We start from the raw sequence: 26,718 nt of genomic DNA, 5'->3' as shown, positions 1-26,718 counted from the left end.
GCAGCACAAAACAATGTTATTATTTTGGTTTGAGCAGAAAGATGAGGAACCTTGTTTATGTCAAAGAAAGTCTCATCCTGTTTCTTAAAAAAAATTCCATGGAAGATCCCAAGACCTTCATTGATAAATATTCAGTATAAACTTCAATAATAATACAGGATGGTCTTGAAGTATAGATTTTAGATACTGACATCCTTTATCAATTATAAAATTACATGTTATAGTGTTCTTTTTGTTTGTCTTAGTATACTTTCACTTCTTTACTGTTTAGTCTATTGTGGTAATTTTTTTTTGTGTGCCTTGGTATTTATACATTCTCCCATGGTATTGTCGTTTATTTTGGGGTAAGGATTGCATGAAATGCAATCAAAACCTTATGGTACTTACTTTCCGTCTAAATCATCCAAGGTTTATCACTACTTTTGAGACACACAAAGTATAGGTCATTGATCATAACATTAACCTAGTATACGTTCTATCCATGAACATTTCCAGAAAGTAGTAGGTCCGGTAAAGGCAGATTTTGGCCTCAAATTTCAGATTCATCTGATGAAAGATTTTGGACTCTTTTTAAACAATTAAGCCTCGGTCACACCTTACCGGATAGCACGAACGGACGCCTAACAGATGAAAATAAAAGTTGTCTGTTGACAAAATTGTTATCTGTTGGGAGTCCGTTGATGTACTGAACGAATAAAACAGACGTGTAACGGATGCATAACGGACACACACCGGATATGCAACGTACGAGAAACGGAAACGTACCGGACAGAACGAATGTCGAACGTACATCCAACGGACGAGTACCGCATAAAACGGACACCTAACGGAAGTGTACCGGATAAAACGGATGAACAAGATTTACGGAAAAATCAAAGGCGACAATAATAATACATGTAAATCGCATTAATAATCAAAATGTTTCTGTGTAACTGGTTTTGGTTTGTTTTTCAAAATTCCGCCAAAGGGCAGTGTCTGGCCTGAATGAGAGCTGCTTGATTGTGAAGACGTGCCTATACTCTAAGATCGATTATGAATAATAAGAATTCATGAACCTTAAGAAATCTGACATACCAATAGTTGGCATTTCTGATGCGAAATTTTCAATTGGCGTTTATCCGTTTCAGATCCGTTCATTATCCGTTTTATCCGTTATACGTCCGGTAGAAGTCCGTTTCTCATCCGTTTTATCCGTTAAACGTCCAGTAGAAGTCCGTTTCTCATCCGTTCAACATCCGTTTTATCCGTTAAACGTCCGGTAGAAGTCCGTTGGTGAATTTATCTTCCAGACCTCCAACGGATGTATAACGGACACGGAACGGATACAAAACGGAAACGAAACGGACGAGTACTGTACAAAACGGACAGAACGGACGTCGACGGATAAAACGTACGACGGATATGGACGGACGTCTAACGAATTAGAACGTACGTCTAACGGACATGAACGGATTGAAAAATAGTTATCCGTTAGGCGTCCGTTCGAGCTATCCGGTACGGTGTGACCGAAGCTTTATATTTCTACTTCACTCGATTCAATTAGTTAATGTGAAAGATGTAAACTGATTTAACAATGGCTTAGCTTACTGTCTAGATCTGAGAAGATTGTTAAACGGCCTTAAACAATGAGCAAAATTCATACCGTATAGTCTTCTTTAAAGACAAGACCAAACAACGGCCAATTTGAAGACAAATTTGTGAACGTTTTTTAACCAATTTTATATGCTTTCTACACAAATATTCGCCTTTTTGAAAATAAAAAAGAGAAATGTTTCAGAAAAACAACGAGCTGAAATTGTAGTTTTTTTTTTTTTTACAAAATATGTGAAATAAATTATTTACTGTTAATTGACCTTAAGTCATAAAACAATAGTCTGAGACTTGTTGAAATTGTTGTTAGGGTTTATAAATATTTTGATATGAGCGTCACTGATGCGAGTCTTATGTAGACGAAACGCGCGTCTGGTGTACTAAATTATTATCCTGGTACCTTTGATAACCATATTCATTTTTTTAGCAGAAACAATCAATTTGATTCAGGTCGAAAGATACACACTGAGACTCTAGTCCAATATAGACGCATCTTCGGTTTTTACAAATTTGGCAAGATTAGAGAAGTCGAAAAGAAGTTTTCATTTTCACAGAATTTCATATTTATGACCCAAAAATTTATTTAAAATTTTGACTCTTTTCAGTTTATTTAGAAAAAAGTTGTATGCACAAGAAATTTTATGAATTGCATTGCGCATTCCTTTTTTATACGCCCGTCGTCTTTTAGACGGGACGTATTATGGTATACCGTTGTCCGTCCGTCCGTCCGTCCGTCCGTAGTCCACACTTCGAACAATAACTCAAAAACACTTTCACCAATTTCCATGAAACTTCAGTGAATTGTTTATATCTATTGACGTAAGCTCCCTTTTGGTTTTTTTTAATTTCAGATTTTAAGTTTTGGATTTATGGGGCTTTATTCATAAAAAGGGGGGATTTTCAACACTTCGGACAATAACTCAAAAAGGCTTTCACCAATGTCCATGAAACTTTGGTGAATTGTTTATATCTATTGATGTAAGCTCCCTTTCAATTTTTATAAATTTCAGATTTTAAGTTTTGGATTTATGGGGCTTTATTCATAAAAAAAAGGGGGATTTTCAACACTTTGGACAATAACTTAAAAAGGCTTTCACCAATGTCCATGAAACTTTAGTGAATTGTTTATATCTATCGATGTAAGCTCCCTTTCAATTTATATAAATTTTAGATTTTAGTTTTGGATTTATGGGGCTTTATTCATAAAAAAAAGGGGGATTTTCAACACTTTGTGTTATGAATTTTTATGCTTAAAAAAGGGGGGATTTTCCAATTTTGGGACAATAACTAACACTTTCACAAAATTTTATGCAACTTTGATAAATTGTTTAAATCTATTGACATAAGCTCCCTTTCCATTTTTATAAATTTTAGATTTTACGTTTTCTTAAGTAATGAATTTTTATACTTAAAAAAGGGGGATTTTATGAAACTTTGGTGAATATATTAATGTAACATCCCTTTTGATTTGTATATATATTTCTAGTTGATCATATAAATTCATTTAAAGCATAAAAGACAAGTTAAAAGAGCAACGGGCTTATCATGCGCTCAAGCGCAGCCCTTTATTTGTTTAGTCAAGACAGATTTTGTTCATAGAAAAATATCATGTCTACAAAAGTGTTGCTATAATTTGTGTTTCATGTTTTTCCATTATTACGAGATAATAGTTATCAAAGGTACCAGGATTATAATTCAATACGCCAGACGCGCGTTTCTACTACATAAGACTCATCAGTGACGCTCAGATCAAAATAGTTTTAAAGCCAAACAAGCCCAAAGTTGAAGAGCATTGAGGACCCAAAAATTACAAAAAGTTGTGCCAAATACGTCTAAGGTAATCTATTCCTGGGATAAGAAAATCCTTAGTTTTTCGAAAAATTCAAAGTTTTGTAACAGGAAATTAATAAAAATGACCATATAATTGATATTCATGAACACCGAAGAGCTGACTTGGATAAACAAGATTTAAAAGTATCTACAATAAGAGGGAGTATAATTCACTCGATCTCTAAACACATACATGCATAAAGATTATAAATAAAGGAAACATTATAGTATACCGCTGTTTAATGTTCAAAATTCGATTACTTGTAAGTGAAACAAATCCGTTTAACAAACTAAATGCGAGGGAACCAGCGGAGGAAAAAAGGAAAACAACGACACAACAGAAATACTGAACTACAACAAAAGCAAAGGCTTACATTCATAGAAACGAACTATAGATTGTTGTAATTTATCGGATATCTCGAATATGATACATGTTTCTGGTAAAACCGTCAGGTGCTTCAGAGTAAAAGTCTTTAAAAGAAGCTAAATGCATAAAACGTAAGAAGTATAAAAGCCACGTTACGAAAGTTGTGATTACGGGTCTGATATAAAGTTGCCGAGCTGCGGAACGAATAGACTGATAAAACAGGTTATTTGAAATACCAGACAAAAGTAATAATCAACCTGAAACATCGGTATAGAATTATTGCAAAAAGAACTAAAAAAAACTATAAAAAATCATACAGTTTCGATAGCAATACTGCTTTTGATCTCAAGTTACAAGAATTGTTTGAAATGATCCTGCTCCTGTGTAGAAAAGAGCGGGGAAATTTGCGAACGAAGCCCAAAGAGAAGTGAGTGACACAACATGATATTGGAATTTTTATATTCTAAATTGTATTAATCTTTGCCATAAATTAAGTTCTGAACAAAATTGCGATATGTACTTCTCAAAAGAAGCAACTAAACATTCAATGAAAATGACGTCATAATATACCCAAAAGCATACAAATGAACAAAAAATAAAAACGAAACAAAACATGTAAGACTAACAAAGGCATGAGGATCCGACTGGCGCAAAAATGGACTGGTAATTATGTTACCTTCTATACATTTCTAGGAATATGATTGGTTAAAAGCGACCTCGTGGAGACCGTGTATATTCAATATTAGGTTAATAGGGAGGCGGGGCTTAATTTAATACATGGTTAGTAGTGGATTTACGACTTTGGCACTGTTTGATTATTTAAAAGTATTGAAAGTTCTGTTTATTATTGTTATAACAAGGTTGTTGATAATAAAAAGTTATTGTTTGCATTATTTTTTTTAGTGCAGACCAATTGAAGAAGGTTCTAAAATTGAACACTTGAACACCTTAATATAGAAATAAGAAGATGTGTTATGATAGCAAATGAGACACCTCTAGTCTTAATTCAACAAATACACGGTGGGTGTGGTTGTCCTGCGAGAGAACGTACTGTGCTGGTGATTCGGTCCTGACGGGTGCTGGTGATCAATGAAAAAATGTAAACAAAGACGAAAATGATGATTTTTGACGTTTTCACTCATAAAAAATGGAAGAAAACAGTTGAGATTTTTCAATTTCGTTTCTTATGGGTTCATATATAAACCATTAAAAAATTGACCCTCTAAACTGTTTCAGTAAGCGTAACACAAAAATGCTCATTTTCAGAAAATCTCGAACTGAAAAAATAAAACAAAAATGCCCATAGAGTCCGCTTTCTATACCGCAATCCACACGACAAAACAATTTTGTGAAAAAACATTGCAATTTCTTAAAATTTAGCATTTTCTCAATTTATTCATGTCCTGATACTGTGCTGGTGGGTCCTGTCATTGTGCTGGTGGGTCCTGATACGGTGCTGGTGATTTTGGATAAGAAGTTGGTCATATTTGAAACAAATGTTACAAAATCAATAAAATTGGGCAGATAATTGTTGCCAACAGGATCTATGACTCCTATTTTAGCTCTTGTGCATCCATTTGGCTGTTTAATATGTGTTTTCAAATGATCTTAACTTGTATTACATAATAACATAAAAGGGCAACATCTTTCGTCCAATATCAGATAACAATATATAGTATCTAAAATAAGTTAAAAATTCCACAATACTATATAATTCATTTTATGTGTCAATTTGTTCGAAAAAATTCGAAAGGAAGAGAGTTTAAGTTAATGTCATGATTATCTGTCGCTTTCTAGATCTATGCTTAGCATTTATTTCAGATGACATGGACTCCTGCACCCTGATGACCCTGCTGCCTTTCATAACTTCATCCGTATACATATATTAATAGATAAACGAAAGGCTGCAACTGGTATTTTTGTATTTAAAATGATTCGTTGTAACGAGAATATTTGTGGTAAATGCATGCATGGAAACTGTGAGGGTCAAAATCTTAAATTGCTTATAAATGTTGCTGGACCTAGTTTCGTTATCTTATCCGAATTTTCTGAAATGTGCAAGGTAGATAGACATTTTGTTTGTTTACTCGGTAATGAACCCTTGTGTTGATCCCATGCTAAACATAACAAAAATCTCTGTACAAAGGTCTGTGAATTTTCTACAAAAATAGTGATCTTATTTTCACTAAATTCTCTTTTTTCTACTAAATACAATAATGAACTATAATAAATAATAATGCTTTGCAAGAAGTTTCCCCTTGATATATGCACATTTCGTAATTGACATTGTCATAAACCGTACACGAAAAGATAAAATATTGATATAAGTACTTAATTTGCATCTTTGAACCCCCACCCCGGCTTGTTTTTTTAGGAGCCTGGGGTGTCTAAAAATGGTCGATTACAGACAGCCGAGTACACATTTTACTTTCCAGGCGTGTTTATGTTTTTTAAATATAAATTAAGGCTACATTTTAATATAATAATTCTATGAATTCACAATATAAAAAAATGCAGAAAAAAAATGAATGAAGTGAAATATCTTAGTAAGGAGTCATAACTACAGAGATGGTGTGTTTGACACACAAAACTTAAAAGCTTAGTGATATTACCAATATTAAAATAAAAGTGTATTTTAGTTGGGTATTTTTTCTATTTACTCATTTTCAATTATAATCAAGGCACATTTGATTTTTATTCATGAAAAATATTTAAATATAGAAAAGTAGGACACATTGTTCACTTCCTCCCCCGTAATTCTTTATCAAAAATATTTATTTTGAAATGAAAAAGCTAAGAAATCTTAGGTTTTTTAGTGTTTTCTAGGTTATCTCGTCTTCATTCTCTGACATATTTTAGCTTGCCCTTTCATAAAATAGTGATTTTTTTAGTGTTTTATCGAATTTTCGAAAAACAAATACCTGATAACCGCTTAGACAAAAAAAAATATGTTGGAAAAATCTTACAGCAAGTGATTCTTAATAGCTATAGCCTCGGTCACACCTTACCGGATAGCTCGAACGGACGCCTAACGGATAAAAAAAAGTTATCCGTTGACAAAATTTGTATCTGTTGGGAGTCCGTTGGTGTACTAACGATGTAACGAATGCCAAACGGACACTGAACGTACGTGAAACGGAAACGTACCGGACAGAATGGACGTCGAACGTACATCCAACGGACGAGTACCGGATAAAACAGACACCCAATGGAAACGTAACGGATAAACGGATGAAAAAAATAATCTGAAAATTAAAGGCAATAAACCATCTAAAAATTAAAGGCAATAAACCATGAGCAATTGGCATTTGTCCATTTTACATCCGGTAGTCATCCGTTTTATCCGTTATCCTTCCGTTAATATCCGTTTTACATCCGTTTTATCCGTTAGGCGTCCGGTAGACATCCGTTGGTGAATTGGTCTACCGGATCTCCAACGGATGCATAACGGATACAAAACGGACGAGTACCGTACAAAACGGATGCCTAACGGACGTTCAACGGATATTTTATCCGTTGGACGTCCGTTCAAAGTTTGAACATGCTCAAAATTTTCCACCGGACAGAACGGACGTCAACGGACGCTTAACGGACATGCAACGGATATAGACGGACGCCTAACGGATAAGAACGGACGTCCAACGGACATGAACGGATTGAGAAAAAGTTATCCGTTAGGCGTCCGTTCGAGCTATCCGGTAAGGTGAGACCAAGGCTTATATAAGATACATTTTTCTTTTACAATCCACCTTTAAAATTTTACGGGAAACTTCCAAGCTTTCACTGTAACCTCGCTCTAACTTATCCCCCTCCCTCCCCCCCAAAAAACCACCAAACAAACAAACCCGCAATACTATTGTCATTCTTATAGTCAACACTCAATTGTTCACAAACAAATGTGTTTTAAGCTGCTAAAGACATGATTCAAACGCTCAGAAAGTCCTTTGTTCTATATTTATGCAAAACCTTTCACATTTTTATTTTATGGGTTATTGTTGAAGGTCGTACGATGACGTATGGTTGTTAACACATACTTCCTTTGGTTTCTTATGGAAATTTGTCCATTGACAACAAACATACCACATCATCTACACTATATTAAGTATTGTATAAATTACAACGTATTTTGGTGATCTTGCAAAATGATCGTAATCCCGAAAATCGTAAACATATTTTCTTATCTTAAAAGGGGGCAAGAAGGGTTCCATTAACAGGCCAATAAATAAGATTACAGTTAATTTCATTTTTTTTTTAAAATAGGGGTATTTTTTCTCTCATAATAACAGTAAACAGATTCACAACAATGTCAATTTCAAGAAAGCAGACAACAGCTAATTAGTCAACAACAGTACAGCATCAATGCTCTTGAATATATGCCACTTTTAACTAAAATTTAAAAGCACAGAACCAGGACATAGGAGCACAGAACCAGGACCATTTTTCTTATCACCAGCACAGCGTCAGGACAATTCCGTTTAACGAACTTGCACGACTTTTGCAATATAATATTGTTGTAATATACTTTGCATGGTACTTATGACACATCAGAGAAAAATTAAGCAACAAAACAGTCGTTTTATTGCCGTTCTGATACAATGTAAACAAACCCACCAGCACAGAATCAGGACCCACCAGCACCCGTCAGGACCAAATCACCAGCACAGTACGTTCTCTCGCAGGACAACCATACCCACCGTGAAATAAAGATAGTCGGTAAGATAAATTCGTTACATAGTGTATTAGTGACCTAATATGATATATTCGGGGTCAGTAAATTCCATATTACTGACCCCGTATATATAATATTAGGTCACTAATTCACTATGTAACTAATAATATCTAATAGGTAAAAACACTCTTGCTAATTTTAGGTTTGAAATATCACATATTGCAAAGCTGTCTTTGACATATACAAACCATTATATAAGAGACACTAGCATTACAGTAATCGATGAAGAAGGGGTAACATATCGTCACAATTTGAAGATGTCTAATTACAGAAGTGAAACATCATTGAAATCCCAAGCAAACCGTGCTCGTGAAAGAAAAGGGAAATATTTGATAGTTTGAGCAACGCAATCTCTACACCTTGAAATGGATATTCATTGGAAGTAAAATGTTTATTTTTTTCAAAACACTCCAGAAGTACAGCACAATCTTCCTCTTGAACATTTAGAACTATTTTTTATGATATTGAAAAGAAAGTATAGTAAACGAAAATGTCATCGGTGACACGTATATAATGCAGGGTTTGAACACTATTTATATAAATGTGAAATGAATGAAAAGCATATTCGATCACTAAAGGAACATTGCATGAATGTGAAAATGTACAAAACAAACAGGTTAGGTGTTGTGGGTAAAAAAGAACCCTTCCAGATTGGGGGTCTTTTCCAGACAGGAGGCATGTCATTGTTGATCCAATAAACCCTATTTTGTCAGTGATAGTCCAAATGTCCCTTGAATCCGGTTAACCTATTTTATTTATTTATATTGTGTTCTCTTCCTGAACATGCATATAATATGTTTCAGTGGATGTTAAGTTAACAACAACCAATACCACTATAAAAATACAGGGTAATAGATTTAAAAGCGTAAACATAGGTTTTTAAATAAATATTTCTATTAATGATTATGTCACCAATTGTATCCTCTCTATCGTAGTATTTGGAAAAACATATTATTAGGAGATTGCATGTTAGTAGCGTAAGCGCGTCACTGTTTGTAATATCATGTGGCGCCTGTCGTTTGTGTAAAATATTCGTTGTTGTTCTGTGGTTTGCATGTTGTGTCGACATTTATTTTTTGTTTGCACTTTTCTCTGTAATGAATGTTCTTGCATGGGTTTGTGCTGCATTTCTGTCACGTAGTGTTGTAATTTAAGCGATATTTTTTTAACATTGTCATAAAGCGTGGTTTGGCTAGCCATTAAACCAGGTTCAATCCTTCATTTTCCGCTGTTCCATTGTTTTCCTGTTATAGTCAATGTGTTTCCATCGGGGTTTTTATTTGTAACCCGGATTTGTTTTCCTCAATCGATTTATGACTTTTGAACACCGGTATACACGGTATACTACTGTTGCCTTTATTTACCCTTTATCCAAATGCTTGTTCATTCGGATATTTTATTAATTGCGACTGTTGTTAGTTACATCTTGATACCATAAGAAGAATGAAATTATTTTGAAATGTCTAATTGTACTTCTAGTATCACTTGAATTTTTGGTGTAATAATTAACCCGTCTAAACATGGTTTACATGTTTAATATCTTTTCGTAGACTTTTAGTATTTTAATATTGACAGATTAAGTAAATTAATTTAAAAGATTATCCTGTCATTTTCATAAAACAAACTTTTTTTTTCCAAATAGCATAAACATGATTAATAAAATAACAAATCATTACAAACTGACATTGTATCACGTTTCAGTGACATTACCTGATATCTATTGATCAACAATAATAATTTAAAAAAACGTTTATTATCTCAATAAGGTTTTCCTTAGTTTTCCTCTGAGAGTCACTAATGCTGGAGGAGGTTTTGTAATTTGTTTAACTTTTTTCCTACCGTCAAATACTTTCCACATCTCTGGAATTTTGAAAATATCGGTCCATTTTGCATTTTTGTCATCGAAGTCACTGCCACTCTCTGATGGATTTGCTACCACAGATGAAGCTGGCTCTACGTCAGGAAGCACCGTTACATCATCTATAATGTCATCAGGGACTACTTCACTAGAAATATTACTATCCTCTATGATCACGTTATCACAATCAATGTTTTCCTCTGCATTTTGAATGTTTCCCTCTTTATTTATTATGTTGCCCTTTTTATTCACGCTGTTACTCTCTTTATTCAAAGAGTTGTCATCTTTATTATGTATTTCAAAGGTAACGGAAGTACTTGCTTCATCAACATCCCGTATTTCACGTTCGGTCGTCTTTTCGGATGACGATCGTTCTTTTTGTTTGTGCAATTCTAAATCCTTGAGTAATTCTTTATTTCGAGTATATAACTTTGCCTCGTCTAACAAGACACTATTATTTTGTCTAATGATTTTAACAGCTTCTTTTATATAAGAATTTCTTTCCTGTTTACGTTTGTAAAGTCGATGTAAATTTCTTGTCACTACATCTGCTTTCTTCATATAAACAGTAACTATATCTATCGGAGGATTTGTTTCTACTGATGGCGTAAAGTTTACTTCCGCTGAATATCTCAAATCCACCGAAGTAATAGTTCCGTGTCGACGAAATGAATGGCTTCTTTGAGTTGTACTTCCATTCGAAGAACTGTCACTAAAATTGGATTTAACTAAAGAGTTACTGGATTTCGTTATAGCGGGAAGTTTCCGCGCCCTTTTTATAAGTTCTGCCTCTTCCTCTTTTTTTAATCCTTTATCAAGGGACGCTGATTTAAGTTTTATAATGTGCAATTCCTGCTGAATATTATTTTTCTCCCAATCTTGTCTCTTTATCAACACAGTATGTGCACGTTCCAATGTCGTATTAAACCGTTTCAGTTGTTTCTCCTCTCTAGCATGTGCTTGTCTAGTTCTCATTTTTTCTTTCGCATCCAATGATGTAAAATTGCTTGAAATGTCTGCATCGTGGTATAAATGCTCTATTCCGAAATTCATATCGTTCTCAAGTTAAATATCTACGGCGATAGATAACACTAGTCACACAAATTGGAATTTTAAAACAAAAATATTTTCATCAACAGTTTTTGCTCAGTTACATTATAAGGCATATACTATTTCCATTTGATCTGTAAATCGTATATACAATGACTGAACCACAATCTTTAAAGATCTTTTATTTATCGATCTGCAAAATAATTTCACAAATTATTAAGCATTCAAATAAATATACGAGAATTTAAAAATTAATCTTCCTGTCAAATATAGCAATGTTACTTTCTACTATAAATAATAATTGGAAAAAGGTTACTTTATATTGAAAACTTAAATCAATGACTCGGAAAAATTTAAATGCATTGGTCTACAATGCTATGTGAACGTTCCGTCCTACAGTATCAAGTGTCGCACTTTACAATGAATCTTTGATTTATTTTTTTCATTCAGTGTTTTAACCTATACTTTAAAATGATTAACATCAAACATGAAAATTAAGTGAATACTCGTAAGGTTATTTCAATAAATTTAACCGGTAATTGAAAAACTGTGCTTAACTGTTTTGGCCTGGAATATACAAAGAATCGAAAAGGGGTCTGCTATTCCTGTTTCTTTGTGATGATTAAAATAAATGAACAAAACACAATATTATCCCGTGTATAGCTATGTCAACGTTATATACTTAGATGTCAAGCAGAAATTGTTTCATTTTTTTTAAAACCAGTTAAAGCTATTGTTAGGTAATGAAATACTACGCAATGCTACAACTGATGTATGCAGATGTATCGTTTTAAAAGAAATTGAGTTCTGTTATTATCATTAAAAGTTTTGTAGTTCTCTGTAAATATAAATGGAGTTTTAATTTAATGGGAACATGAATGCGTTTTCTACACATCTTTCAGCCAAATGCATATCACGCGAAAGTAATTAAATAAAGGATACTTGGACACTTTCATTACAAATTCTACTTCAATCTAATGTATTTCTCTTACATCATAATGTCGTAACTTTAATTGAATGTATAATCAAAAGAGAGCCACGAAGTTTAAGAATTTCGTGTTCGAATTCATCAATTCGCAGATCATTTCAAAACCTTAAGAAAGAACTAAACACAAACACAACACGATTCAACCTAAGTACGTATTACTCCATCCGGTAAGAAAAAGCTCGTTAACAAACAGTTGTACTTACAATTAAAAATTATGGAGATTCGTTAAGCAAGTAACAATATTATAACGGTCTATACGAAAAAAAGTGGAAATATACTTAACAAAAAAATGCCGAATCATTTAAAACTTCTTGCAATGACTCTTTTTAATGGGGTACGCTGGAGACATGTTTCAAAATATCTTTGCCTATCCAATTATCCCTTCCTTTACTTCCCGGTGACAATCTAAATTTACAGTCCTTCATCCCTATGGACTTTCTTAAACTTTTTCATTGTGAATTGGTGTTCGTCCTGAATATGCACAAAATAATTTCCACGGGACGTACAGTAAACAACTAAAAATCAATCTTATAAACATAAATATCCAAATACATATGTACTAACTTGATTTTGAATCTCACTGCACGCGTTTTTAACGTCTACAATGTAAATTTAATTTCATACAAATGTAAATCTATTTCCATACAGATGTAAATTTCTTCGCAGGAATCTTAAAAGGTATATGCGTTTTAAAGAATGCTTAAATAATGATAACACCTGTACAATATATGAAAAGTCTGGAATTCGACTTCCTTAATCCGTCTTTAAACAATCTTGTCAAATTTATAAGATTTCTCTATCGCTTTTTAAACAGAAACGAAGATCAAATTAAATATCAGATATATTTATGTCTTTTGTTGTTTACATATATCGGTGATGTCAAAACAGCAATCTGAAACTAACAAGTTCAAACCGTTTTATCTCCCCCCATGAGATCGTTTGATATCTATATACCAATTTCTGTAACATCAATTTTATACGTCTTCCCTTAAGTTGAAATCAAGCGTTGAATATGTTTAATTGAAAAAGTTACAGAATATGAAAGTGTAAAATGACATATGATTGTTCAAAATATTTCAAATTTAGAAAGAAATTTAAAAGTTACACAACTATTCATTAATTTCTTGTATACAAGTAGGTTAAATTTGTAACAAGAAGGATAAACATATATTAATAGTTAAATTAAAAGAGAGAAAATATTGAAATCCGTTACAAGTATATTCACTTTAAGATTTTGGCTACTTTTAACAAAACATGAGAAAATACAATGTTCTATTGTTGACTAGGGTCAGAAAACTTTGTTCGGTGAAGCTTTGACCAATTTTCATGAATAACTTGAACCGCTGTCTACAAACCAAAAACCTCGGCGAGCGTATGTATTAAAAAGAAATCGGTCAACATTAGGACTTTAACTTTTTTTTATTTTTGTCACGGTCAGCGCATTCAAACTCGAAGAAGGACTGATGAAGTTATGATTGGGTTTACATGGATGTAAAGAAGAAAAAAATAAAACAAAGGAATTGACCTTTCCGGCTCAAGAAATGTAGATAACATCCCACACATCGAAGGTCTATGTTGATTTTAAATTCTTGACACGGATTAAAAGCCCTACAATAGAAATACTTATTGAAATATATTCAAGTATAACAAATGCACGAACGTGCAAAAAAAATTGAAATGCGTCAATTAATTATCAAGAAGAAAATCATAACTTCACTTCAAGCTGACATTCTTTAAACTGAAAATATGTTTTTAGGGAATGAAGTACTGATAAATATCAATCGGGGGAAATTGAACTCTCGAACCAAGTACATTACCTCCACAGGACGGATATATTTACCAAACATACAACTATTTAAATGTAATTAATCATTTAACGTTAATAAAATTTGAAAGTTAGACCTATTTAAATTCATTCTAAAGCATATTATGAACTTGGTCATATTTGTAATACGCATTCCAGCATTTTTTTCTGGTGCTCACATGTCAGTTAACTGCTAGTAGTCTGTTGTTATTTATGTATTATTGTCATTTTGTTTATTTTCTTTGGTTACATCTTCTGACATCAGACTCGGACTTCTCTTGAACTGAATTTTAATGTGCGTATTGTTATGCGTTTACTTTTCTACATTGGCTAGAGGTATAGGGGGAGGGTTGAGATCTCACAAACATGTTTAACCCCGCCGCATTTTTGCGCCTGTCCCAAGTCAGGAGCCTCTGGCCTTTGTTAGTCTTGTATTATTTTAATTTTAGTTTCTTGTGTACAATTTGGAAATTAGTATGGCGTTCATTATCACTGAACTAGTATATATTTGTTTAGGGGCAAGCTGAAGGACGCCTCCGGGTGCGGGAATTTTTCGCTACATTGAAGACCTGTTGGTGACCTTCTGCTGTTGTTTTTTTCTATGGTCGGGTTGTTGTCTCTTTGGCACATTTCCCATTTCCATTCTCAATTTTATTATAAGCCTTCTGCATATGTTTTAATCAACAATTTATGATGTTTCTTTCCAATACTGCCATTGCTCCTTATCAAGTTTCAAGCTTTTAAATATTTTGTACATAATTTTGAAAGTTTTTAATAAATAACACTCCTCAAAGCACAAAAAACACAATTCTTTTAATATCAATTTGTTTTCCATTTTTTTATCCAGTATTATCAATAAATAGAGAAAATTATTTTCAGGAATATCAATAAACTATTTGTTTTGCAATAATAAAAGTTTAGGAAAAACAAACCTCATGTGAAAAAACCCCCAAATCAAATGAAGAATTTTGATAATTGACATTTAAAACACAAACTATTAACTAGCTTAATAAAATTTTTACAGTATGTGAGTGAGTGCAGGGTCTTAGGAGTAAGGTGTGTTAATGTCCAAATTATTTAAGAAACCACAGAGCTTTCATCCTATTCACATATTTACACGTTTGTTGACATTTAAAAGAAAAAGTCATGTTTCCTTTCCTAGGAAGAGTGCTGCTCTATCTTAAGTACTAATATTCAGTGGGCTTATATTTGTATATTCCTTCTTTTCCTTTTTCCTTTTTTTTATTGTCCTATGCATCTCCTCACTATTTCGCACAATTATATCTATTAAACAACAACCGATAGGTCAGGTCTATATTTATATATGTTACATAGTTCGACCGGTGCTGTGAGGTTAAAGATCAAGAAAGTGTGTACAAAAGCCGTATAATTGTAAAGTGTTGATCTTATTTAATTATTAAATAAATATTTTGGAGAGGTTATAGAGGCACAACGTATTTTGACCTCTTTGTTATGAAATTCTTCGACATTACTCTTTGTGAAAACGATAACAAGAAGCTCCAAGAATAGAGTATTGCTAATCCAACAGGATTTGTAGTAAAAGTTCTTATTTTCGAAAATGTGTAATTAAATGGTTTTACTTATCACATTTTTTTTGTACTTATTAGTGTAAATCAATTTTTGGGTCTATTATTGTAAAGATTTCAATTATTACAAGAATTTGAAGGAACAATTGTTTATAGTCTTCAAGCAACGTGCCATCAGTTTTCAAATGCCAACAGCACCAAGATTAAAGCAAATAGATGACTATAAGACAAGTGTTTTTCTGCCATGTATGGTCACGTTTTTAATATCAAATATAATAGTTTGACAATCACTAAGTATTGGAGATGACCTGTTGATATTGAGTTTTATTTATCAAAGTGAATTATAGGTCTTACGAGATAAAAAATAAAAAAAGGGTGACAATTGTTCAAAACAAATAAAGGAGTAGGTCCGGTAAGGACCGATTTTGGCCTCAAATTTCAGGTTCATCTGACGAAAGATTTTGACCACTTTTTAAACACTTGAGTGTCTATTTTATTTGAATTAATTAGTTTATGTGAAAGATTTTAACAGATTTAGTCATTAAAAACGATCCGATTCAAGCTCAAATATGAAAAATCTACCTAATGTGCAAAAAAATGTCACTTTTCAGATGGTTTTTGGTAAAAATGAAAGTGGCCGCATCCGTGTTCATCCTCAATCTTTATATATGTTATGTGTTATCATAAAATACAACTTACATTTCAATATTAAGGATGAACACGAATGCGGCCACTTTTGTTTTACACGAAAACCGTCTAAAATTTAACTAAAATGCTATAATTATGAGGATTTTAGTAATTTAGCATGACTTAATGGTGCTGGTACCGTATATATGTGCATTGTATTGTCAAAAACAGCCCATATTTATGTAGCAGAAGCATTCTACTGTCCAATAAATAACTAAAGGTTTACATTTTAACAATTTTGTAAAACTGCTATATTTTGGGGCCAAAAAGGGGTCTTACTGAACCTACTCCTTTTATATCTTTGAAAAAACTTTGACCAATAAAAAGCCTATGTAGACACAAGAAAATTGTTAGATGGCATTGGAACATATTACCATAATTTTTTTATACTGATCAAATTTTAGCTGTATCCCTGTAAGCGACAATATGTTTACAGTGAATAAGTCAGTTGAAACAGCGTCGATTCCATAGCAACGCATATCTGTGACATAACATTTTTGATAAAGAGAATTTATATCAAAATTAAGAAATTAATATTTTTTACACTTTCTGCTCAAGTTTGAATTAATTTCAATCATTCCAATAGCAACCCTAATCTTTATATCTAGAGAACAAGTGAAACTCAACAATCGAATTGAACTTATTTACTATTATATAGAAGGTTCCACGTGTGAAAGACACTAATAATGACTCTGAATATTTGTTATACCATACTTTTATTTATATATTTACATTTTTACTATGGATTTTGCCAAATATAAAATGAATGCCTTCCTTCATCGGTATTTGTCTTTTTTAAATAAAGCAGGTGATGTTATTATAAACAAATAAACAATAAGTGTATTATAACTTATAAGCTAACAATTAAACATTTGTTAAATTTGTTAAATAACAAATGCAATAAAACTGTCAGTTTGTCTAGATCTGTAGTAACATTAAAACATTAAGGCCAAGATGACATTTTGTTCATGTAAATAAAGTCTTTGTCTGATTTAAATTCAAATGATGAACTCTCACGATCTTTTTATCCTTTTTGTTTCGACTCCACCTTTTTACCATTAACATAAACCGTTTTTTTTTCACAGAAGAAAGGCTTGAAAAGACATTAAAGCTACTGAGAATTAAATTTGTCGAAAAAGGACTATTTTGCCATAATTCTTCACCTTTCGCATGATCTATACCTACATGATAGACGTTTAATGCAGTATGATTACAAAGTGAAAATTAAAAGAGCATAAATGTTGCACTTTGTTTGCTATACTTATCGAAACTTGATTCGATCAAGTGGGGTAGGTTTAATATTACGACATAAAATTGAATAAAATTTCAATTTCACTGAAATTTAAAAAGGCAAATTACAATATAATGCACAGCATTTATAAATATTAATAGGCTTTATTTAAAAATATAATTTAATAAAAACATGTCAGGTGTATACTTTTTATTTTGCATTTAAATGCATGAACTGAGCGAAAACAAACTTTTATTAATATATCATGTCTCAAGAAAGCAATTGTATTTTACAAGCTATCAATAATGTATGAGCCGAGCTAAATACAAACAATTTTATCAAATTGTGTAGCATTAATAAGCTGTGGTGCATTTCGATTATCAAGTCATAAAAGCAAGTAGACATATGGTGTACCGTTCTATTTTCAATAAAACTGCTAATTATGTTTTTGTCGAGTTTTTAGTAGACAAGTGCAAATAATTGCAACACGAACATATTTATGATTGTCTATTTATTAGAGGTTAAATTTATCAACCAACCTACAATCTCCTTTGGCAATAACATACAAAAAATAATCGTTTAGATGCAAAGAGTCCCAAACACTTTCGGTGCTTACTTTCATTAGGTACTGTTGATAAATTGTACAATTTTACTAAAAGCAAGGCTTCGTTCAACAATAATGTGCTAATGTAGGCTATTTTGGGTGAGTCTCTGTCCTTATTGGTATATGCGATTGGGGTAAATGTTATGCGTGTATTTGTCTCTCTGAACTTTATTTTTTTTGTAAAACCATAAGAAGGTTAACACAGAACATCTAATTTTGCTATACAAGTGGTTTCCGTTTCATAATATCAATTTCCACCGGTGCAATTTCGACATGTTTTTGAGACATTGCTGTACTTAAGTGTCTCAGACTATATCATCTAATTCATTTTTATTCACGTACACAGAAAGGGTTGAAATTTTCAATATTCTTGCTATTTCAGGGGCAAAATCTGAACTCATTACCTACCTTCTTTATTTTCAACATGTATGGACTATGAGCGATGTAAAGCTCGACGCATTAGAAACCGTTGTCTATCATTGAAGACTAGTACTGTATGTTTACTTCTAAATGTCTTCAAGCCAATTGTCTTGTGTTTATTTGTTAATACTTATCGACTTTAATCCATCATTCATAAATATTTCCTATCGACTAAAATCGTTTTATCAAAATGACTGCATTTCATGATCAACTTTTAATGGATGATAAAAATAACTTCTATTTGTTATTCTCAATAACATGCCGCCAATATATACAACTGATATATTGGAGTCGCTTAACGTCCAGTGGCACATATTACATCATGACCCATAAAGGTATACAAAATCAAGATAACCATAATTTGTCGTTTTGTAGGGTGAATATTTTTTAAAATTAAAATTGAGGAAGAAACCAAGGCAAAGTTATGTGGTTTATGCTAATCTCATGATTTTTTAGGCTTGTGTTGTTTGATTGCTGTCTCATTGACTTTTACACAACTCTTTTTTTATGTCATAAGGGAAAAAGGTCACGGTCTCATTTACAATTAAAAAAAGCTATCATGTTGATAAGCTGTTACCAAATCTTGAGAGAAACTTTTAATTTTAGATTTTTAAATGTATGAAGTAAAATTAGGATATTAACAACCCTCTGTGAACTATAGTTAAGCAGTTAGAGAAATACTTAATGAAATGTCAATAGTTTGGCCTTTAAATGGAATCAAAGAAATTCAAAATGAAAATAAACACAGAAAAATACATATTTAATAGAGACACCTTTTAACTAATAAATTTATTTTGAAAATATTTTGCCAAAAAATAAGAATGACTAATTCATTGTTGAAACAAATCGAGCCAAAAGGTATTTTTTTCTCAATCAATAATACCTAGACTAAAAGACTTGTACCAAATAAAATAAGAAGATTATTGTTCCACAAGATAAATGTACACTCAAACTCGTAAGATATAGGTCAATCAAACTCACAATTTATTGGTGAAGCAAATTAACAAGATATGGATCAAACAAACTCGCAAGATGTGGGTCAAGCAAATTAACAAATTATGGGTCAAACAAACTCGTAAGATGTGGGTCAAGCAAACTCAAAAATTGAACATAGCGCAATATAACACCATGTCGAGATGTATAAGTTCCGAGCCACGCGAAAAGGATTCATTAACCAAAAATGGACTAAGCAGTATATTTAAAATTTACATAAACAAAAAAACAAAAAAAAAAACACCCAATATTACACGTAACTGTTTGAGAAGTTACTTTTGAATTTATAGAGCTTCTAACACCTTTTACAATTTCAACTTGATGGTAGCATTAGTATTTTGACTTATTAATTGCCTGATTTTTTTCACGGTTAAAAAAAATCTTTCTTCATTGTAACAATAAAACATTTGTTTAGTTTAGTACATTTAAATTAAATATGAACTTTGTATTTGGTATGATTAAAAAGTAAAATCACAAAAATACTGAACTCAGAGGAGAATCCAATCGGAAAGTCCATAATCACATGGCAAAATCAAATGACAAAACACATAAAAAACGAATGGACAATAACTGTCATATTCCTGACTTGGTACAGGCATTTTCAAACCTTGGTTTAAAGCGCTAAACCTCTCACTTTTGACAGTCTCATCAAATTCCTCCGTTATATTTACAATGATGCGTGAACTAAACAGACATAATAAATAAGATAGTCAAAATATGGGTACAGCAGTCATCATCATGTAACAAAGCATGTTTGCAAAGAACTAACTGACATTACAATATGACTGCATAGCTAAAAAGCACAGTTCAAAGAAATTCTTTTTAGTTGATTCAACGAAAAGACATATTCACTCCACGAAGCCAGTAAAAGGTACACAGCATGAACATAAAAATTAGTTTGCAAAACAATTTACGAAAGAAAAAGTTTTTTTACAAAGTCGTATCCACGAAACTGGCAGTATGTAAACTTCGTACTTTTAGTCAAGTAATATAAATCTTTGAACATGAAACAAAACTTTGATTGTTTTCTGTGACATCTTGTGACTAACTGTTTCATGAATACACAGAAGAACATAGATAAGTAGACAATACATTTTGAAAAGCGTCAACTGTAATGACAGGCGGAATTACCTTGCAACATTCACATATGAACCCCTCAGAGTTTTAAAAATATTATTTAACGGATAGGCCATCTGCGGACTCCCTCTTTCTGAACACGCTCATATTTATATATCTAAATAAACCTTGTCCTTTAAATCATTTTAATTTAATCTTAAAAAGCAAGATCAAAGTGATCCATAAATATGAAATTGCAGAAAGGGAAAATGTAAGCCGTTGAAAATGGATGAATGTAATACACATTGCCGGATATTGCTAACTACATGCAAACTTTCTAAATTCTGTAAATCAACCGGCTTTGACAATCAATTATACAGCTTTTAACAATTATTTCCAATTCATCACTTTTTTCAAATAAATGTATAATATGGATCAGAGAAAAACTAGGATTATTTAGGATACAAATGTCATAAGCTGACATTTTATATTTAGACTGAGATGATACATTTCGTTCAAATATGGAATCTGATATTGTAAAAACACAATATGTGCAATATGTGACTTTGACTGATACCTTTAGCATTCAACACTTACACTTAACTTGTGTCTTTTGTCTACTCTTTGTGCTAAAAATGTTAGACCATTTTAGCGGACTGTTCAATTTTGTCTCATGTTGTGCGTTAACGCCTTATCTCGCGTTAGAAAGCATTTTATACTCTCATATTTGTCTTTTCGTTGGAAGTCGTTCCACTTCACATTTATTTGTTTGATACTGTCTCAACATATTAAGGTTTTGCTAAACAAAAACCCAAGGCTTACATGCGCCTGCATGGAATATCTTTAGTCATGCCTTGTGGGTTTATTGTTGCATGTTTAACATCCAGTGGTAAATATGTCATGCATATTTAGAACGATGGGCAGCTATGTAATCTGTGCAATGTCGGTAGACAAGCGTTAAAGAGTGGTGCATATAGACTGCCACTGGAAAATGGGAATTTTGAATACCGGCAGAAATTTCGCATTACAGCATCCGCTTGTTAAACTTTAAAAAGTTATTGGAAAGTTTTTAAATGTTCGTGGTAGCATGACTTGACACTCTCATTAGACGGGGCATACATTGTTAATCCCAAACTTCTTATAATAAACATATGTTCAACTTCTGGAAGAGCGAAGTACAGGTAATCATAGTTTTATACTCCAGTCATTTATTCGTATGATCTCTTATGCGTTAAGAATAATATACAATGACTGATTTACTAGGAGGGTGAGCATGCTCAAGAGGAAAACGCTCATCTGTCAAAGCACCCGGTCGTCCTCCTGTTCAGGTGCATGCAATTTCCTCAGATTTGTATTCTTCAAGTTTTAATATATTATTTTTTAATAAGATTTATAAGATGTGAACATTCGTAAAAAGTAAAATTACAAAAATACTGAACTCCGAGGAAAAATATAAAAGCAGAAAGTCCCTTATCAAATGACAAATTCAAAAGCTTAAACACATCAAACGAAAGGCCAACACCAAATAATTTACAATGCTTGAGGCCTACTATTTACCTTATCTTACCGTTTTGATTGAAAACTAATCCTCTCTGTATCAAATTGATTTCGAGTACATTTGATGACTTTTTATGTTAGATCTAATAAACTTGTATCAATGGTCCTATAGTTTGAGGTACACTTATCTTAGACCAATTAATTTGATATCCACTTATCTTGAACCAATTAAAACTCATATGACATTTGTTTCATCATAGGCAATACTATTGAAATGTAATAAACAAAATGGTAAAAGCTTTATCAACTAAAACAGACGGTATTTTAGGTAGCAAATATTTATTCTCGGATATCACAAGCACAGATTTACATGTTTTCAATAAAAACCACGTAGCTGTTTGCAACTCCATTCAAAACCTTACGAGATGGAATGACTATAGTTCAATAACATATCGACTAATTTCATTCTCGGTATTCAATTAAAAATGTCAACTCTGCGTGATAAAAAGAATGAATTTCATATTTCAGAATAGAGACTGTTATTGAAATATGTTCATTAGGATTTTTTTTTATTAATCTTTTCTTATAAATCATTCTATTTATTTTCGAGAAAACTTGATATGAATAAAATAAATTTTACTTCCTGCAGTATAAATCTTATTCAAATTTAATTCAAGTAACTCACTAGAGAAACAGAAATGGAATAAAATTGAGAATGGAAATGGGGAATGTGTCAAAGAGAACAACAACCCGACCATAGAACAGACAACAGCAGAAGGTCACCATTAGGTCTTCAATGCAGCGAGAAATTCCCGCACCCGAATGCGTCCTTTAGCTGGTCCCTAAACAAATATATATACTAGTTCAGTGATAATGAACGCCATACTAAACTCCAAGTTGTAAACAAGAAACTAAAATTAAAAATAATAAAAGACTAACAAAGGCTAGAGGCTCCTGACTTGGGACAGGCGCAAAAATGCGACGGGGTTAAACATGTTTATGAGATCTCAACCCTCCCCCTATACATCTAGCCAATGCAAAAAAGTAAACGCATAACAATACGCACATTAAAATTCAGTTCAAGAGAAGTACCGAGTCTGATGTCAGAAGATGTAACCAAAGAAAATAAACAAAATGACAATAATACATAAATAACATCAGACTACTAACAGTTAACAATATCTGAATCTCCATGTTAATAGTGTTTGCTATCTAAAGTGCAAGACGAAACAAGAAAAACGTAATGTAAGATTAATCTAATAAACGGAATTCGTAAATCACAGATTCATTGTGCGTTGTGGTCCGGAGCCAATGACCTTACAATTTGCGCTCACATTAAATTGGAACCATCATGTAGAGTCAAATTAATTTTTCATTACGAATTGACTAGTATATAACTAACACTCTAATTAAAGTTTTAACATAAAGTTTTTCTATACATTTGCTTCAGCTTTTGGGTTTTCACGATAAAACTGCGTTTAATTTCTTACCTGAATATCACAATTATGAGCATCCTTTTCAAATCAATTCAATTATAGCTTTATCATGACCTTATGAGAACGTATATGTCAAAAGGTACTCGATGAAATGATTGATTAAATATTAAAATCCATAAATCACTTCAGGAAGTAGGCAAATATATAAGTCAGGCGTTGTTACGCTACTGATACCCCTAAGTGTGACTAGTGAATTAAAATGTCTTGATAAAATATTTGGATTTGTCAAATACACATTTTTGAGATTTTTGTTGGTTTTCAACTTGATTTGTCAAATATATTTCTTATCCAAATAAAAAACTGGAAGCTTTATTTAAATTTTGTTAAAATTACGTTTTAATGGAGTACACGTGTCCTTAAAATAGCGGTGATTGTTGACAAAAATAATTAGAACAAGTTCTCTTGTTGATTACCACTTGATGGTCAACATTTATCTAATAACTACAATTGTTTAATTTACAACTTAGAAACCTCACTGAAAGATAAATACTGTATTAATCATAAACGCTACCAATAAAAATCAAAATTGGATCGATTGGTGATGTTTTCAAGCGGACAGTTATAGAAGGGTTAATAATGTATGCAAATAGTCTGAAATAGTTCGACTGTCACTAGCAAAAAGGGATATTGGATAAAACAAGGTCGCTTCCCGACTCCTGAAACGAGTTGATGGTCATACAAGATTTTAACGTACAGAAATAATGTTTATTTCCAACTCAAACGTCCAATGTTAAACCTGATGTTACTTTGATTACCATACATCCCTCTCAATTAGACACACACCTCTTAAAGGGTATTTATTTACTAACAGTTATTTTTCTCTGCAACAGTTTATCATTGTTGTTACCAGCAACATTGTTAGATGATATCAAGGAAATACTTATAATAGAGGCTACTATCCAGAGCCCAAAAGATAATAGACAGTTAGTTCCAAAATACTTCAAAGAAAATAAAATAAGGAGCAACTCAAACAGAAAAAAATAAAGCAATGCAGGTGTTCCATAAAAATAATCAGTTCCTTTTAAACTAGGGGAAAGTATAATGATGATAACAAACATTTTTAATACAGTAAATATGCGATTTCGCTGATATCATAATTCAGAAAGGGGACGAGATTGGAGATCCACCGAATGGAATATACTCGAGGTCGCCTAACTGTTCAACTTGCATTTGCACGTATGGGCTATGTCGATTTTTTTCAAAATTTCTATATTCAATTCTGGCATCGACAGGTAAAACTCACGAAATAGTTTATAGACAAAGATCAAAAACAAAGAATGAAAGACAAAAACACAAAATGGACCATAACACAAAAACAAAAGGGCGGGATGTACATGTACCGATTCCCGTCATAAGTTTATACTGAAAAAATGGATGAATAATAAAGAATAAATAGAGACAACAGTAGTATGCCGCTATTCAAAAGTTATAAATCTATTGAAAAAAGTAAAATCACAAAAATACTGAACTCAGAGGAAAATCAAATCGGAAAGTCCCTAATAACATGGCAAAATTAAATGACAAAACACTTAAAAAACGAATGGACAACTGTCATAATCCTGACTTGGTACAGGCATTTTCAAATGTAGAAAACAAATCCGGGTTACAAACTAAAACAGAGGAAAACACATCAACTATAATAGGAAAACAACGAAATAACAGAAGACTGAAGTGCAAATAAAAAAAAAACCTAACCAAACAACAATGCAACACACATAGAAACGAAATACAATAGATAACAACTTGCATATTCCTGATTTGACCTGGTTTTAAGGCTAGCTGAACCTCCGCGCTTTATGGCAATGTTAAACATACCCGATAAAATGACAATATAACATGACAAGAATACACTTACAAATACAATTGCAAGAGCACCATGCTTGACATGTTAACCATAGAAAACCAAAGAATAACTTAAATTGATTGAGGACAGTACACAAAACAGCTTAAAAGAATTAGGAACTGTGTGTCTGTAACACGAATTTACTTGAATAAAATAAGGGAACTTTAACACGCTATTGAAGAGGGGCAAAAGATACTAGAGGGACAGTCAAACTCGTACATTGAAAATTACAAACTGACAACGCCATGGCTGACATAGAAAAAGACACACAGACAAATAACATTCTGTATGTATGTGTCTGTCCTAAGTCAGAAGCCTATAATTCAGTGGTTGTGTTACATATTTGTTTTTTGTTCATTATTTTGTACATAAATTAGACCGTTAGTTTTCTCGTTTGAATTGTTTTACATTGTTATATCGGGGCCTTTTATAGCTGACTATGCGGTATGGGCTTTTCTTATTGTTGAAGGCCGTACCGATAGTTGTTAATTTCTGTGTCATGTTGGTCTCTTGTGGAGAGTTGTCTCATTGGCAATCATACCACATCTTCTTTTTTGTTATATATATATAAACAGACAAATAATAGTACCCAAGATACAACATAGGAAACTAGTCTAAGCAACACAAACCGAACCAAAAACTGAGGTTAATCTCAGATGCTCCGGAAGGGTAAGCAGAATCTGATCCACATGTGACACCCATTGTGTTGCTCATGTTATTTAGATGATAAACAACGTCAATACCTATAATCTATATTTCAAGACCATCATGTATCATTTGTGAAGTTGAAAGGACACATTTATCAACAAGGTCTCGGTATCTATCGATGATTTTTTTTATAGAAAGCAGACGAGACTTTCTTTAACATAAACTTTCTGCTAAGACACTGATGACGTTTTATATAGTCTGACTAACAGCAGCAAGCTCTTGTGAATGAGTTGGGAAATGTATATTCCACATGCACGTTGAGTTGGTATATTGCTGCTAAGGTAGGGGGCTTTATTTATTTCAATATTACGTCTCGCTTGTCATAGATATTTGTATTGGGATGATTGCTTATGTCAAATTCGAGGTATAAGTCTAAAAATGAGGCAGAGGAATCCGTGTGTTGTTTCTTTAATTTCTTGC

At 32.4% G+C, this 26,718-nt stretch overlaps 1 protein-coding gene across 1 annotated transcript; it reads right to left on the bottom strand.

The window, feature by feature from the left end:
• Positions 1-10,035: 10,035 nt before the first annotated feature.
• LOC139516704 (uncharacterized) lies at positions 10,036-23,847 on the bottom strand. Its single transcript, XM_071306961.1, has 2 exons — positions 23,742-23,847; positions 10,036-11,617 (listed from the first exon to the last, which is right to left on the bottom strand). Exon 2 carries the CDS (start codon positions 11,425-11,427, stop codon positions 10,270-10,272), a length of 1,158 nt encoding a protein of 385 aa, XP_071163062.1. The 5' UTR covers positions 11,428-11,617; positions 23,742-23,847; the 3' UTR covers positions 10,036-10,269.
• Positions 23,848-26,718: the final 2,871 nt, after the last annotated feature.

Source organism: Mytilus edulis, chromosome 3 (assembly GCF_963676685.1).
Source record: "Mytilus edulis chromosome 3, xbMytEdul2.2, whole genome shotgun sequence".
NCBI lineage: Eukaryota > Metazoa > Mollusca > Bivalvia > Mytilida > Mytilidae > Mytilus > Mytilus edulis.
This window is presented reverse-complemented; position numbering and strand designations above follow the sequence as displayed.